Source organism: Mchenga conophoros, linkage group LG19 (assembly GCF_057382185.1).
Source record: "Mchenga conophoros isolate Kocher_MC1m ecotype Shallow Benthic linkage group LG19, M_conophoros_male_GT1.1, whole genome shotgun sequence".
NCBI classification, from domain to species: Eukaryota; Metazoa; Chordata; class Actinopteri; order Cichliformes; family Cichlidae; genus Mchenga; species Mchenga conophoros.
The window spans coordinates 29126900-29142418 of record NC_140544.1 but is presented as its reverse complement, the minus strand read 5'-3'; the positions used below and the strand labels follow the sequence as shown (position 1 = coordinate 29142418).

The 15519-nt window shown below is 40.7% G+C and overlaps 3 protein-coding genes across 3 annotated transcripts; 1 reads left to right on the top strand and 2 right to left on the bottom strand.

The window, feature by feature from the left end:
- Window positions 1-351: 351 nt before the first annotated feature.
- Window positions 352-5231, top strand: ddx24 (DEAD (Asp-Glu-Ala-Asp) box helicase 24). Its single transcript, XM_085257262.1, has 9 exons — window positions 352-442; window positions 639-1507; window positions 1593-2015; window positions 2107-2260; window positions 2983-3495; window positions 3845-3920; window positions 4312-4500; window positions 4579-4708; window positions 4791-5231. The coding sequence occupies exons 2-9, from the start codon at window positions 643-645 to the stop codon at window positions 5048-5050; spliced, it is 2610 nt and encodes an 869-aa protein (XP_085113388.1). The 5' UTR covers window positions 352-442; window positions 639-642; the 3' UTR covers window positions 5051-5231.
- On the bottom strand, window positions 5048-7630 carry LOC146552543 (ubiquitin thioesterase OTUB2-like). Its single transcript, XM_085257264.1, has 6 exons — window positions 7487-7630; window positions 7330-7410; window positions 7110-7228; window positions 6933-7017; window positions 5604-5789; window positions 5048-5501 (listed from the first exon to the last, which is right to left on the bottom strand). Exons 1-6 carry the CDS (start codon window positions 7490-7492, stop codon window positions 5295-5297), a joined length of 684 nt encoding a protein of 227 aa, XP_085113390.1. The 5' UTR covers window positions 7493-7630; the 3' UTR covers window positions 5048-5294.
- A 134-nt stretch (window positions 7631-7764) lies between these two features.
- On the bottom strand, window positions 7765-10581 carry ccdc197 (coiled-coil domain containing 197). The gene is made up of 9 exons (XM_085257263.1): window positions 10357-10581; window positions 10214-10253; window positions 9772-9948; window positions 9514-9671; window positions 9343-9425; window positions 9088-9260; window positions 8885-8995; window positions 8677-8793; window positions 7765-8599 (listed from the first exon to the last, which is right to left on the bottom strand). The coding sequence occupies exons 1-9, from the start codon at window positions 10458-10460 to the stop codon at window positions 8414-8416; spliced, it is 1149 nt and encodes a 382-aa protein (XP_085113389.1). The 5' UTR covers window positions 10461-10581; the 3' UTR covers window positions 7765-8413.
- Between the last annotated feature and the right edge of the window lie 4938 nt (window positions 10582-15519).

Here is a 15519-nt window from a genome sequence, read left to right as displayed (position 1 = left end):
GAAAACTTTCTTTTCCACAAATGCGTTTATTAATTTATGTACTAGATTATATGCTAGTTTGTCAGGTACAACCTTCATTAAAAAATAACTGTAATTATCTTTGCTACGAATAATAAATACTACTGTAGTGAAGCAACTCCCTCGGCACAAACTTCAATACACTTTAAGAAATTACAGCGTATTATCCTTGAACTGAAAGCTGATAAACTGAAACCCTTGACATCCTCGGCTATTATTTAAACGTTTATTAATTTTTTCTAAACGTTTATATAGGCGGTATAAGGGGTTACGTATTAAAAAAATGACCAGAGAAATTGAAACAGCGCCTGTTGTTTAAATAAAGTTTTTCAAACCACGTGATCAACACTGTCATGGCTGCGCCCTCGTGTCTCGCGTTGTTGTAATCGTAGCAGAAGTCTAAGAGAGCCTACACTCAGTCGAGGTAAGACTTTAGTACTTACTAATTCAACTGGTAGTTTACTGGAGACTTTGTACGCTTAGTTTCTGTTAATTATCGGTTAATAGTTGTCCGCTGGCATTAAGAAACGTGGGGTGCACGTGCGCTTTTAATAACTACACGTTAGGAACTTCACGAGGTCGGCTAAAGTCACTTATTTTACACCTTTACTTTTTTTCAGAAAAATGAAGACAAAGAAGATGAAGGCGAAAAACAAAGGCATGTCCACCGGGCTAGGGAAGCCAGCGAAACGTTGCATCGACATGAAAGGCAAATGGAAAACCATAGACCTCGATCCCAGCGTCTTCTCCGAGGAGGGCTTGGAGGGTCTGGTGTGTTTCGAAGAGCTCACGGATTACCGTTTAATAAACAGTGAGGAGGCTGCGGCCAAAGCAGCAAAAGAGCTGAAAAGGGAGAAGAAGAAGAAAGCACAGAAAAGAAAAGCTGGTGACGGCGAGGAGGCTGGAGCGAAAGGAGACTCTGAGAACAAAGAGGGGGAGAGCACAAGTGAGCCAGCGAAGAAAAAAGCCAAGAAAAAGAGGAAAAACAAGAAAGGGATTGCAACGGAGTCGGAAAATATTTCTGCACAAGACGTAAAGCAGAAGGATAATGCTGCCACTGAGGGAGGAGAGGATGAGGTAGCAGGTGAGGCCGATGAAAATGATTCTGCAGCCATCACTGCTGATCCCAAAGATGCAAAGAGAAGCAGGAAGAAGAAGAAAAAGGGGAAAGGGCAGCAGACAGTGCAGGATACAGTCCCAGAAGAACAGCCGAACCCAGAGTCTTCATCAGATCTGGAAAAAGAAAAATCCAGTCAAGATAAAGTGACAAAGGCCCCACACAAGAAGGCAAAAAATTGGACAAACGCTGCACTTTCTGGTTCTGAAGACAAAAATGTTGACATGAGTGCGTGGAAGGACCTGTTTGTCCCCCCACCTGTCCTGAGGGCACTGAGCAGTCTTGGATTTGGTTCACCGACACCGATCCAAGCCCTGTGTTTGCCTCCAGCTATCAGGGATCGTATGGATATACTGGGAGCAGCTGAAACTGGTAAGATAAAAGTGATAGGTTTATAGTGTCATGTTCTGTTCACAGATTTTTAAAAGTGGAGCTAATATGGATGTTGTACTTGCAGGAAGTGGTAAGACACTGGCTTTCGGCATTCCCATAATCCATACCATCCTGGAGTGGAAGAATAGCCCAGAAAAACCTAATGATGACGCTGAACCAGTCACAAAGGTGGAGAGTTTGTACTTACCACCTGTAGATGAGTGTACAAAATCAGCTGAAGAGGACCAAGAGGAGGGAGTGGAGGCTTCTAAAGAAAACGATGAAGGTGCTGAAGATCAGAATCAAGGAGACTCAGATGAAGATGAACACAGCGACGTAGAAGATGAACAGCTTGGATGTGTTCGGGTAATCAAGAATGCAGACTTTGATTTTGATGAAAAACCTGCTGGTGCTCAGAGTCAGCCCCTCTTAGGACTGGTTCTCACTCCCACCAGGGAGCTGGCTGTTCAGGTCAAACATCATATTGATGCTGTCGCAAAATTCACAGGTAAGTCATAGCTCATCAGAGTGTTACGATAGAAGTTTTCTCGTAAGAGATGTATAAATGTCAGCATAGCTAATGTTTTCCTGCTGTGCAGATATAAAAACAGCCTTAGTGGTGGGTGGAATGGCACAGCAGAAACAAAGACGAGTGCTGAAACGCAGGCCAGAGATCATCATAGCAACTCCGGGGCGTTTGTGGGATTTGATCAAGGAGAGGCACCCACATCTGGTCAACCTCAGGCAGCTCAGGTGAGTCTTAATTTAAGACTGTCTGACTTATTTGCTAGAGGTGGTAATCGATACAATATTATCACAGTACTTCACTTATGATATGATATTATCATGATTTTTATTATTTTGTGATATGCTGAGTATTCCAATAAAATATATCACCTTTTTTAAACTGCAAGTTATTTCCTAAAGTATTATTTTTTTATTATTTTACTTTAGTTTACTATTAACATTTAACTTGCGCTCATTGACCTTCCTATTTTTATGGGAATATAACTAAAATAGAACCAGCTGGCAGCCAGTTGATGAACTGTACACATTGAGAGACTCATTCAGACTCATGGAAACATGTTGGCTATCTGTCTGGTTTCATATATTAGATAACAATTATTTGCAGAGTGATTGCAGTCAGTCCAAATCAGACTACACCTGTTAGTAGGAAGGGTGCCTCCTATCAGGTGAATCGAGCCCTCTTTTCAAAGTTTTCCCAGAGTATTTTAATGTATTTAATAAAATATTAATATTTGGTGTTCCTGTATCAATACAATATCACCACACAAAATATCACAATAAGTTTTTGTTTTTTTTCCTTCACCGATTACCGACACTGCTTTTAACCCTCAAATCATATCATGTGTGAAAGAGCCTGATTCTGTGTTCTGTGGTAAAGGTCTTTCAGGCAGGCCTATTTGTTAGATTTTTGTTATCCTTTCTTAATTCCTCTTCTTCCTATGACACAGGTGTCTGGTCATTGATGAAGCTGATCGCATGGTAGAAAGAGGGCATTTTGCCGAGCTGGAGAATTTGCTGGAAATGCTAAATACGACACACTTCAATCCCACTAGGCAAACTTTTGTGTTCTCTGCCACTTTGACGATGGTTCACAGCCTTCCCACTCGCCTCCTTCAAAAGAAGAAGAAGAATCTGGACCAGAGGAACAAGCTGGAAATTCTTATGGAGAAAGTGGGGATTAAGTCCAAGCCCAAAGTCATTGACCTCACCAGGAAGGAGGCAACTGTGGAGACACTGATTGAGACTCAAATCCACTGTCAGAAGGATGAGAAGGACTTCTACCTCTATTACTTCCTGCTCCAGTATCCTGGGCGCACCATGGTGTTTGCCAACAGTATTGACTGTATAAAGAGGCTGAATTCTCTGCTGGTTATACTAGACTGTACTCCGCTGCCTCTACATGCCAACATGCACCAGAAACAACGGCTGAAAAACCTGGAGAGGTTCGCTGAGAGGGAGAAGTGAGTTGTGCTCACATTTGCAGTAGCAACATCAAGTTGTCTTCAGCATTTATCCAGTAACTGTGTGCCACTGGTGACATCTAAACTTTAACTGTGGGAGTAAGGAATTCGTCTAGTATGCACAAAAATGCCTGAAATAGTTTTGTCTTTGTCTACTTTAAAACCATTTTTTAAATTTGTGAAAGTATTCACATTTTAAACATTTGACACATTCAAGTCCTGATGGTTTTTGTAGTTCCTGTAATCAGCAGCAGTCTTGAGCTGTATTTACTGTAAAACATTAGTGATTTCTTATTTTTTTAAAGGCACCTAGCTTTGACATTGCCATTTCTTTTGTTTCTCTTCACAGTTGTGTTCTCCTGACTACTGATGTGGCAGCAAGAGGCCTGGATATCCCCAATGTCCAGCATGTTATTCACTACCAGGTAACCCCTTAAACAGTTGCCCAAGGATTCTCCAGCATGAATAAGAGGTTATCAATTAGCCACAAAACAGTCCCTGCAGGTTTCCCGTGATGCACTCAGTGTTTATACATGACTGTGCATTTATCATTTGTTATTAAACTCTAGCTCTCTTCATCAATGTGTCTTTTGTCTCCCCTCACCCCCAACCAGTTTCAGCAGATGGTTGCACATCAGTCTTTTTCTGCTGGAGGTTTCTTCCTGTTAAAAGGGAGTTTTGTCGCCAAATGCTTGCTCATAGGAGGGTCTTTACCTTACAACAAAAACCAGCTTAAAAGATGAATGTTGGGCAACGGCTTATAACTACAGCAATGTAATGAGCACTGTTCCTCAAGAAGTGATTTGTTCATACCAGGTTCCTAGAACATCTGAGACGTACGTGCATCGGAGTGGGAGAACAGCAAGAGCGACTAAAGAGGGCCTCTGTATGCTGCTAGTAAGCCCAGATGACATGATGAACTTCAAAAAGATATGCAAGAGTCTTGGAAAGGACGAAGAGCTTCCCACATTTCCCATAGAGACCAGATGCATGGATGCAATCATGGTGAGATCCATCAGCATAAGGTCCTGTCCATTTTTGATGTTAAAGGGTTTAACTGATATAACTTGGGTTCTTCCACAGGAGCGAGTAAACTTAGCCAGGAGAATTGAAAAGGTAGAGTACTACAACAGCAAGGAGAAACACCACAACTCCTGGCTCAAGCAAGCAGCAGAAGCCCTGGAGGTGGATCTGGATGATGACTTATTACTTGGTAAAACCAGCACTTTTTAAAACAAGTTTGCATTTCAAAATAAAGTTTCAATGCAGAAAATTAAGTCCACACATTTCCACAGGCAATGCAAATGATGAGGATGCAGACAGAGAGCAGCAGAGGATGGTGAAGGGGATGAAAAAGGAGTTGAAGCGTTTGATTTCACTGCCCATTTTCAAGAATGTAATGAAGACCAAGTATCCTACTCAAATGGGAAAGCTCCCCCTGCCCCAAATGCCCCTTGCTGGGATGGAGAGTGCCCTAACCAGGGTTTCAACACAGAAGAAACCAGAGACGAGTATCCATCCACGGCAGAAAAAACAGAAGCAGAAGGCAAAATGACTTGTTTGAGAGGTTTATTAAAAAACTTCAAATGACACAATTTATAAAAAGGGTAAAAAAAAGTAAACAGCATTTTAAAGTCTCTAAATGTTTAGTGCACATTGTGCAACAGATGCTCATCCCCAGATGATGGATTCCTGTAAACTGCAAGATTTTATAAAAATCTAATTTTGTAAGTGTCTTCAAGCACAGTTGGAATTTATTCAACCGGAGTCAATATTCCTGATTCGAGCAGTTTCGTTGGTCATAGTTGTGCCCGAGGGTAGAGAATATCGTAATGAGATGTGTGGTAGAGGAGATGCAGGGATGGGTCCCCATTTTCTGGAATGATGTGGTGAGCCAGCTGTTGTCCGTCGCCTTCCATAGAGACGATGTGGATGGAGATGTCCAGAGCCTGAGATAGAGCCGAGATGTCCACATGATCACACTCCATCGCCATAGCCTCCACTTCCTTAACGAAGAGAAGAGATTTTAATCAAAATCCTTCAAATTATCCACTTTAAATAATTCAGAGGTTCTTTATGCAGTATATGGCAGCAACGCCGATACCAACTTCATGACAGTAGACATGTAGATCAGGTGCTTCCACAAAGTTGCGGAAGAAGTCTGCATTGTTTTGCAGGTGTGCTGAAGTGAGCAGCCTGAGATACTGCACAACACTGTCGGAGGTAGTATGCTCATTGAAGAGCCTGAATAGTGAAATTACATCTGCTTGGCTTTGCTCAACAACCTGAAGAACCTTCAACAGAAAGAGGAACAATTAGACTTTGCTTTTTTTACAGAAAATATGGTGCCTGTAAGATTTCATTCAAGAGTCATTTTCTGCACCTTTTTAAAATAACTACACAGGTCTAGCAGGATGCCAAACTGGTGAAGCGCAGGAGTAATACTGTGTTTTTAAAATCAGAACAAACTGGTGTGTAATACAGAGAGATATACATCCAGATGGCCAGATTCTGAATTAGGTTGATATACATACTCAGACTTCCTAAGCCTGCTGCCACCATTTTGGTTCCAGCAGAATAAAATAGTGGCAACAGGTCTTAGTGTGATTAATTAAACAATGTTTTATAGCCATCTAAACCATGGAAGGTCTACCTGGGGGCTTTGGATGTCCTCCGAAAAGCCTGAGGAACTATCCATGAAGACTTAAGAAATGGCAAGAGAGCTGCCTGAGTGTTCAGGCTGTGTTAAATAAAATGTAGTCATACCAAATATTGACTTTTAAAGCTCACTGCACAAACTTTTTTTTTTTTTTTTTTAACCTTAGTCTACATTACAATTACTTTGCACATTTCAGTAAAATGCTGCATCCGTTTTCCCAGGAAAATGTAAGGAAATAAGGGGTGATTCAAAATCTTTGTACAGTGTTGCAGTTGAAATTGTAGACGCAAAGCAAATGGTCCAATCAGTACAAAAGTAGTTGAGAAGCAGACATCTGTCTAATGCAGGGGTCCCCAATCCCAGTCCCCGAGGGCCGGTGTCCTGCAGGTTTTAGATCTCACCCTGGGTCAACACACCTGAATCATATGATTAGTTCATTACCAGGCCTCTGGAGAACTTCAGGACATGTTGAGAAGGTAATTTATCCATTTAAATCAGCTGTGATGGATCAAGGACGCATCTAAAACCTGCAGGCCCTCGTGGACTGGGATTGGGGACCCCTGGTCTAATGACCAGGATATTTTTACACACACACACACACACACACACACACACACACACTTATCATTTGTTCGATGCATGTGCTACATACACATCAAACGGCAAGTCAAAGCTCACAGGCTACAAAGTGCCATTTCCCCCCCATTATTTTACTAATGAGGTCTGAGGAGATGCTAATAACTTGTTGGAAGAAAAACAAAAATATGAGTGCATTTACCGTGTCCAGGTGGTGCCTGAAGAAATCCTCCTCAAATCCTGCAGAGACCAAAATTGCGCTGCCCTGGATTATCTTGTCCTTGAACCTAACATTGAGAGGGGCGAGACAAGCACCACCCTTATCAAATCAACGCTGTTCAATCAGGTGATATTAGTGACAGCAGTAATTAAATCTGACCTCTGCAAATCCCTGGCACTGTGTAGGACTGACTCCAAGTATGCGAAGCAGAAAGCTCTGTAGAAGCAGTTGCCGTCGCCGCAAACTTTTCTTACGGCGGAAAACTGGCTGCTCAGATCCTGAGAAAGGACAACAGGTCCGGTTATTCTACAGTCGTTATGAGGGGTGACCGTGACCACCTGCACTACATCAACCTCAGCCCCTTTTCGAAATAGCCTACTTGCTGTTTGGCACTCAGCATTTGCGCAGGGAACAGCGAAGAAATGTCCTCTCTACATGAAACCAAGCTGCCATCGTCCATCTGTGGACGAACAAGCAGTTTTACTACCTGGAAAAAAAACCCGCAGTTTCAAGAGTTACCTGACTGTGTGACGTACCTTCATATTTCAACAACCTGGAAACAATATAAAAAAACCCGTAACGACAGTTAAGAAATACGCGTGTCAAAACATTGTTGCCTTTTCGTTCCTACTTTCTAAAAACCGGATGTTTGCGGAAACCACGTGCTTGTGTTAAAGGGCCAGATCGGGGTTTTTATAGCGTGCGAGCCATGTCTTCAGTTTCTCATGAAAGTACTGAATCAGGCTTTTATCTGCTAAATAGGATCATATTTGTATTAAAAATGTACTTAAAATTGTTTTTTATTGTTCATATACTATTTTCATGCATCGTGCTGGTGGGGTGCTTACAATAAAGCTTTCGGGGCACCCAGTCATAGGTTTGGGTAAGCAATCCGAATCACCAAAGTAACAAGAAACTATAGCTTTTTACATTATTGTCGTGGCATCACAGGTTTTAACTCTGAAACGTGGGAAATGTGAGGCAATAGGGTCAAAGGAGATTTTATTGGCTGCTTGTTTTTGGTGTTTTGCATGATGCAAAGGTGGTGGATTGCTGTTGATTGAGTGAGCATTTACATAATTTGATTATGACCACTTTATTTATTTTTTTTAAATAAAAGCAACATTCACAATACAATGTGCCCAAATCCAAATTTACAACTTCGGATGACCTGTTAAACATGAGGATCTCATTTCAAACAGCTACGTTTTCATTTCCTTGTCTATGACGTCTTAAGTGCAAAGGTTGGTGCACACATTTTTTAAACACTGAACAAATGTTATAAAGGCAAATAATGAAAAAAAAACATTATGTTCTCCTACAAGCTTTTTTTTTCTCAAGGTTTTGGTAACACTTCATTTGCTACGAAGTGGTAGCAAATGCTTCTTCCCACCTCAAGAACGAACCTCCACTCTCAACAAACCATAAGAGACAACACTGTGATGAATACTCAAACTACAACATCAACCAAATGTCTCACTACTCCTGCTGACTTTACTTGAACTTTTGATTTGTGTTTTACTTCCAAAGCTTCTCATTGACCCCCTCTCTCTTTTGTTTGCCGCAGCGGTTGTGCTCGTCATCAAACTCCCCAACTCCATCATCCTCCTCGCTCTCCTCTCCGTGTCTACCTTGTCCAGAATGTACTCCTGAAAGAAATGGTCAGTCAAGATTTGGGTAAACTAAAAATGGACCCTAACAATCATCTCATCCTGCACGTAAATACCTTCACCATGTCCATCATTGTCAGCGCGTTCATCTTTTCCAGCGGTCCGTATTCTGGTAGGTAACACTGTTCTGCAAGGTTGCTGATGGCCATAAGCAGTCTTCCCACTTCTGTAACCTGAAACATGAAGGGCACACATGACATTATTTGATCCAAAGTTCCCAAGATTAATGAGCAGGGTCACATCCAGCTAATCTGGAAGGCATACCTTCTCTCTGGATAAGTCTTGCTCCATCTGCAAGTTAACCTCTGCCTGCTTGTTCTTCTCTTTGAGGGTCTCTAACTCACTCTGCAGTTCAGACAGCTCTTTATTGGCCATCTGCAATACATACAAAAACACATCAACCGCTATAAACTACAGTACTGCTATGAAGACATGATACATCTAACATCCGTATTTGTATATCTGACCAGTTTCTTTACGCTGTGTTCCTCCTTCATATTCTGCAGCTGCCGCTGGCCTTCCTCCACCTCCGCCTCCATACGTTGCAAACGTTGCAGCAGCTCCTGGTGTGTGATGGATAAGGTCTCATGACGCCGAATGATGGGCATGACTAGAGATTCAGACCCGTCATCGAGGTAATCTGAAACGGACTGTGTGCTTTACTCAACAGGCTAAACAAAGCAAGTTCATTTGAAGGCTCAATAATGAGCATTTGAACTTACTGCTGGGGAGATAATCTCGTGTTTTTATCAAATAATCCTCATAGATTTTGTATTTTGCCACTCTCTCCTTTAAAACTTGCCTCCTGCAAATTAAACCATGGCAAAGCCGGGCTTAAAAAACAACTTCATGAAAGAAATCTTTAAATGAAAAACAACATTTCAAGGTCTCACCTGTCTCTGAATCCTTTAAGCTGTTCTGTCAAATCTTTTATCTGCTGCTTTTTAAAAATGTTTTGCACCCGTGAAGCTTCACAGCTCTTTAACGCTCTGCGTTGCTTTGCTTCATTCTCAGCTACGAACTTCTCAAATTTCCCTACTTTTTCTTTAGTCTGCATGAAAAGAAAAGATAAAAGCCAGCCACATTAGGACAGTCTCTTTCAGATGATGGATAACTACTACTGCTTCTCATTTAAGGTGGTCTCAGCTCACCTCTTGTAGTTTTATTTCAAGTTCAGACCTTCGCTGAGCAAGGGCCTCCATGCAGGCTTTAAAATCCAGCCGTTTAAGTGCAAGTCGCTTCTCCACCTCATCCAGCTCTGCCTGTTTCTTCAGAACCAGGGTCTTTTGCAAAGTAGTCACTCCTGCCTCCAAGACTCTGCTCGAAGGCTACACACACACACACACACACACACACACACACACACACACACACACACACACACACACACACACACACACAACCAGAACGACTCAGATGCTTTAATACTGAAACCTTTGCAGGGTGCATTTATGAAAAATGCCTCAAAAGAAAAGTTACCAAGTGGTTTAAAAGGAGAAGTAAAATCAAATAGAATTAAAGGTATAAAGCAGGAAATAGAAGAAATAGAACCTGTGGAAGTGAGACTATTTTCTGTGAAGGCACAAATCTTACCACTTTTAAAACTGGTATGTGATTGGCATCATCTTCCCTTCTGTGTGTGAAGAGAAAACTGTCAGTAACAGTCTAAGACAGTAAAGGCATGTATGAATGGGGACATCAGACTAACTTGCTGCTCCTCAAAACCACGGGCCTACCTGCTGTCCTGCGACTGTGTCACAAAAATGTTGTTTACTCCATTTCCCACCTGGAGTTTTTGACCAGGACTGTTCTCTAAAAAAGGAAGAGAATGCGTCGTCATGTCTTTTAGTGGATTTGTCGCTCAGGAATTCTGATGCGTAAAGAAGCGTCTTCTGGTGTTCTTCGTTTAAACGAACAGAAGAACAATCGGGGATCTTTTCCGGATGTTTTTTCTTGGATTCGCGTTGCTGTTACCTAGTGACCAGGGGCCAAACAACAGGGAATGTACCGGGATCGTTTCTTTGTTGTCATGGCAAAAGCAGGGAAGCCTCGGCTTGGTTACCGACCGAGTGAGAGCGAGAGAACGCGAAGAGTGCTCACTCCGTCCCGGTTCCCGCAAAGCCTGAAACATGTTGTGAAAACCTGAGTTGTCCTTGTAGCTTTCGGTGTGTTCATTTTAAAGATCATTTTACTTATAATTAGTTGCTTTTAAAAAAGAATAATTACAGAACAATACTTTAACATATGCACATACTTGCAATTGCTTGTTGTGTTCTCAGAAATGATAAAAAGTAAAGACAAAGAGGCTTCTGGGAAATGTAAAATTCTTTAATTACAAAAAACCCGTAAAAGTTATTGTTGCCTTTTTACATTCCTTTTTTATTCTTACTTCAATTAGCTTAAAGAGAATTAAAAACTTAGTGTAATTATGTTTTACGGACATTTAAATATTGCTATGAATTAATAAACAAACACCTGGAAGGATTGTAGATACCTCCACAAAGAGCTCGCATTAAAAATTTGCTGCTATTCGGATTTTAACAGCTTGACATGACTTCCATTGAGCTCTATGAATTCATTAAAACCTAAATTAAAAAGAAAGGGAAACGGCAAATCCTCCTGCTTCCCAACCTTTAAGCATGTGTTAAATGTTAAAATATACTAAGTTTTCAACTTTAAATAATTACTTTCATTTTTGTAACTGAAGAAGTTCAAATTTCCACCTTAAACAAAAAGGGAAAAAGTAAATTTGGTCAAATTTAATGTCACATTTAAAATGCACATGAGGAAACTCTTCCTCCTCAGTAGATGGTGCTAAAGTATGCACTACCATCATTCTGCAAAGGAAGGTCAAAAGAGCATTCAAGGAAAGTCACAATGATAGTCACAAAATTCATTTGATTAGAAAATTTGCAAAAAGAAAATGATATACAATGCCATGAAAAATGAAGTAAATTGATCCAGAAGAGTCTCGCTGCATGGCAGTGAAATATGTGAAGGTGGTGCAGAATAAATATGAGAATAGAGGGGCAGTGTGACGTGTGCTGTAGAAGTGACAGATGGGTTCAAGGTGGAGGTGGGATTACATCAGGGATCAGCCCTGAGCTCCATCTTGTGTGCAATAGTGTCGGACAGGTTGATAGATGAGCTCAGGCAGGAGTCTCGTGGACGATGATGCTTGTAGATGGCGTTGTGACCTGTATTGATTTGATGCCAAGCCAAAACATTTGAGATGCAGTTGTGACATTTTACTTGTTCTTATCAAAGGCTCCTCTCGGGAGACCATAGTGACAATTTAATATACTCTCAAAACACATACAGGTAACAAATAAGAGGACATCAGGACTGTCCTTGCGTCTCACAAGAGTGGGAAAACTCTGGAATAGCTGCTGGTATGTTGTTTGGACTACTGCACTTTATACGTCACAATGCTGAGTTTGAGGATACCTTTGACTGACTGCAGCTGCTGTCTAGCTTGTCTTGGCGTTAGAAGGCAGCAAGCTTTCAAAGAAAACAAGTATGAGTGAGCCGAGTCTTGCTCGACTACATTCCTGTAAAACATTTTACTAATTTTACTTCCTGATGCCACCACGCATTATCTTCATAATTGTTTTTAAAACCACAAAATTCACATTAATTGTTTTCTACATAAAAATACATTAAGGACTTGCGTTGCTGTGTTACTGGTCCAGCAGTATGTTTGTGAGTCCTGTGCGTTTGTGTGTCACATGCTTATTGTGTTAACTGAAAGTCCAGTTTTGTAACTGTGTGTTTACTGAGAAAACAGACACTTGGTTAAAGACGTTCACTAAAAAAAAGATTCTTCACCTTTTATAATATGAAACAATAATTTTGAGTAAAATATAATTGAAATATACAAAATCAAAGGTTTATTTATTCAAATAATGAATCATTAAAGAAAAATGTGCTTGAATTTATACCAATGAAGTTCATTTATTGGAACAAATTTCATAAAATGTAACATCTATATTGCACTTATGTAACAAAATTACAGGTAAAGTTTACATGTAATTAAATTTCATTTCAGCCGTAACATTTCTGAGTGTGTGTTGTTATTAACCTACTGCTTTTAAAAAATATTTAAAATTGATAAGAATTCAAAGTTGTAGTTTGTTGTAACAAGGGAAAAGGAGAAGCAAGAGGAAGAATCTTTTCCATAAGATGGAGAGCAGCTAAAAAATAAAAGGGCAGTCAGATATCTATTCATATTAATGTACAGAATTCACCTGCTTGCTGCTACTACTGCACATTCACCCAGTGTATATACTATATGTGTATATATATATATATATATATATATATAATGTTCTTCCTCTACCCCCCCCCAATTTTTGCACATGTCGAGGAGCGTGTCAGGCTACATTTCACTGTGTGTTATACTTGTATAACTATGCATTTGACAAATAATAAAGAACCTTGAACCTGAACCTTGAACCTTGAACTAGTCAAGGAGTCCAAAACTCAAGAGTAGAACGTAACATTTATTTATAATAAAACAAGCCCAGGGCATATAAAAAATAAGCTAAAACCAAGCTAGAAGTCTGACTTTTACATTGTATTTACAGGTCCAACAGTCTTGAACAGCTGCTCTAACCCTTACAGAAATCACTGTTTTCACCAGTTATGTCTTGCTTGCTTGGAAAGGCCTTCTTACTGGGCCCAACTCCTCCACTATATCCGACACCAGTTCCACAGATGAGTCCAGGGCGAATCTCCTTGGCATCCATCCTGTTGCACCGCTTAACCTCTGTTGTTCTCAACTTTGTGCCACTTCTGTGACTCCTGTCATGCTCTAGAACAAAGGCACTTTTAAATATACAAAAAACACTCCGGGATTCCCTGTTACAACATGATAGTTACAACATAAGAGTAACTGTAATGTTCAGCTTCGTGGAAACTGTCAGAGGTACAGATTCCCTGGTACTGAACACATCTGTGTTGTTCCTGTCCTGACTTGTTTTTACAGGACGTTGGTTGTTTCTTGTTCTTTGCAGGCATTTGAAGCTTAGATATCTATCTACACATAGTCTTTGAATGCAGTGATACACAACATCACTGATATCAGTCTATGTTTTTCCAATGACACGTGGCTGATTAATGTGAGATGTACCATAAATAGACTTTTCTTTTGTTAACAAACGAACAGCGTGGACATCAGTTGAAAAGCCGTTTCACGAAAACTCCCTGTTCAGATCCCTGTTTGCTTCTGAGGGGCTCAGCCTATATCTTGGAAATGTTACTTAACTAACATTGGTCCACCTGGTCCAGCCCTAACTAAAGCATATAGTTAGGGCTGGACCAGGTGACCCTGAATCCTCCCTTAGTTATGCTGCAATAGACGTAGGCTGCCGGGGGATTCCCATGATGCATTGAGTTTTTCCTTTCCAGTCACCTTTCTCACTCACTATGTGTTAACAGACCTCTCTGCACTGAATCATATCTGTTATTAACCTCTGTCTCTCTTCCACAGCATGTCTTTATCCTGTCTTCCTTCTCTCACCCCAACCGGTCGCAGCAGATGGCCCCGCCCCTCCCTGAGCCTGGTTCTGCCGGAGGTTTCTTCCTGTTAAAAGGGAGTTTTTCCTTCCCACTGTTGCCAAAGTGCTTGCTCATAGGGGGTCATATGATTGTTGGGGTTGTCTCTGTATCTATGAAGCACCTTGAGGCGACTTTTGTTGTGATTTGGCGCTATATAAATAAAATTGAATTGAATTGAATTACTTCTCACACACTCACAAGAGGACCTACACACTTCTTGTTAGACCTTCATCTTCTACAGGTTACACACAAGGGCACCAACTGAATGGTAATAGTGGTTTGACACGAAAATGAGTTCACTCCAATAAAAATCTGGAACTGGAGCAGAGCCACTAATAATTATAAACAAACCACCCCCATCACTGTTATAATTGTAGTTACAGCTGAAAAGTCCCTGACAACTCTGCAAGGAAGCTCCATAATAGCTACATCCAACAACTAGCAATGTAAACCTAGAATACCATTGACTGCCATATAATTTGGGGGGGGTGGGGGGGCTGTTTTTGCCTGGCAGCCATGCTCTGGTCTGGCCTCCTCCGATAAGGTTTGGGAGAAACTCCGGGATGACAGACTACAGCCCAAGAAAAATACTCAACATTACAATCTAGGGAAGTCACAATAGGCTCTACATACACCCTACATACTTCTATGTGCTGTTTTTTTGTCTCTTTTCCATCTTTCTCCCACTTTCTCTCTCCCTCCTAAGAATCCCGCCATCAGAACTGCTCTATCTGTTTTGTAAAATTGAAATCAAAATGCCCATCAGTACTTAAGTGCATCTACATATGTCACTATGTACATGTATAGCTGTGCATGCATGTATGTTTTTTTCCTGTTTTTGTTTTTCTTCCTCCCTTGAATATGTGTATGTATCTGTATATGTGTGTGTGTAGGTATGTGTGCAGACATGTCTCTTTATTCAGGTGGACTTGTGTGCATTTGTGTGTACACACATATAAATCAGGTTGATTTTGGGTTTACTTTTTATTGCTATCCCTCTTTTATCCTGTCTGTTTCAACTTGTCTTGTTTTACTTGTTCTATGTCCATGTCCTATATGGATGTTGGTTAAAAATAATAATTAATTAATAATTAATTTTTTTAAAAGAGCAAATGCACTGGTATATCACAGGGAAAGAAAACCTCATGAATGTTATCATAAAAGCTTGAAGAAACTGTCAGAGTCACTGATATACTGGTACTGAATATGCCTGTTTGTTTCCTGTCCTGACATGTTAGTATGTCGTGACAGGACGGTGCTTTTTTTTGCAGGTGTTTGAGACATACATGTGTTTTCATATGTTTTGGTTTGACTTTGTTGGGGAAAGATCGCAGATTACC

Coding starts and splice junctions, on each gene's coding strand:
- ddx24 (XM_085257262.1), top strand. CDS start 643: ATGAAGACAAAGAAGATGAAGGCGAAAAACAAAGGCATGTCCACCGGG. Junction 1,508..1,592: donor ACTGGGAGCAGCTGAAACTG/GTAAGATAAAAG, acceptor TTGTACTTGCAG/GAAGTGGTAAGACACTGGCT. Junction 4,709..4,790: donor GGATGATGACTTATTACTTG/GTAAAACCAGCA, acceptor ACATTTCCACAG/GCAATGCAAATGATGAGGAT.
- LOC146552543 (XM_085257264.1), bottom strand. Junction 7,229..7,329: donor TGCTGAGTGCCAAACAGCAA/GTAGGCTATTTC, acceptor GTCCTTTCTCAG/GATCTGAGCAGCCAGTTTTC. Junction 5,502..5,603: donor TACATGTCTACTGTCATGAA/GTTGGTATCGGC, acceptor CTCTTCGTTAAG/GAAGTGGAGGCTATGGCGAT.
- ccdc197 (XM_085257263.1), bottom strand. CDS start 10,460: ATGACGACGCATTCTCTTCCTTTTTTAGAGAACAGTCCTGGTCAAAAA. Junction 9,672..9,771: donor TTGAAATAAAACTACAAGAG/GTGAGCTGAGAC, acceptor CTTTTCATGCAG/ACTAAAGAAAAAGTAGGGAA. Junction 9,426..9,513: donor CTTAAAGGATTCAGAGACAG/GTGAGACCTTGA, acceptor TTTAATTTGCAG/GAGGCAAGTTTTAAAGGAGA.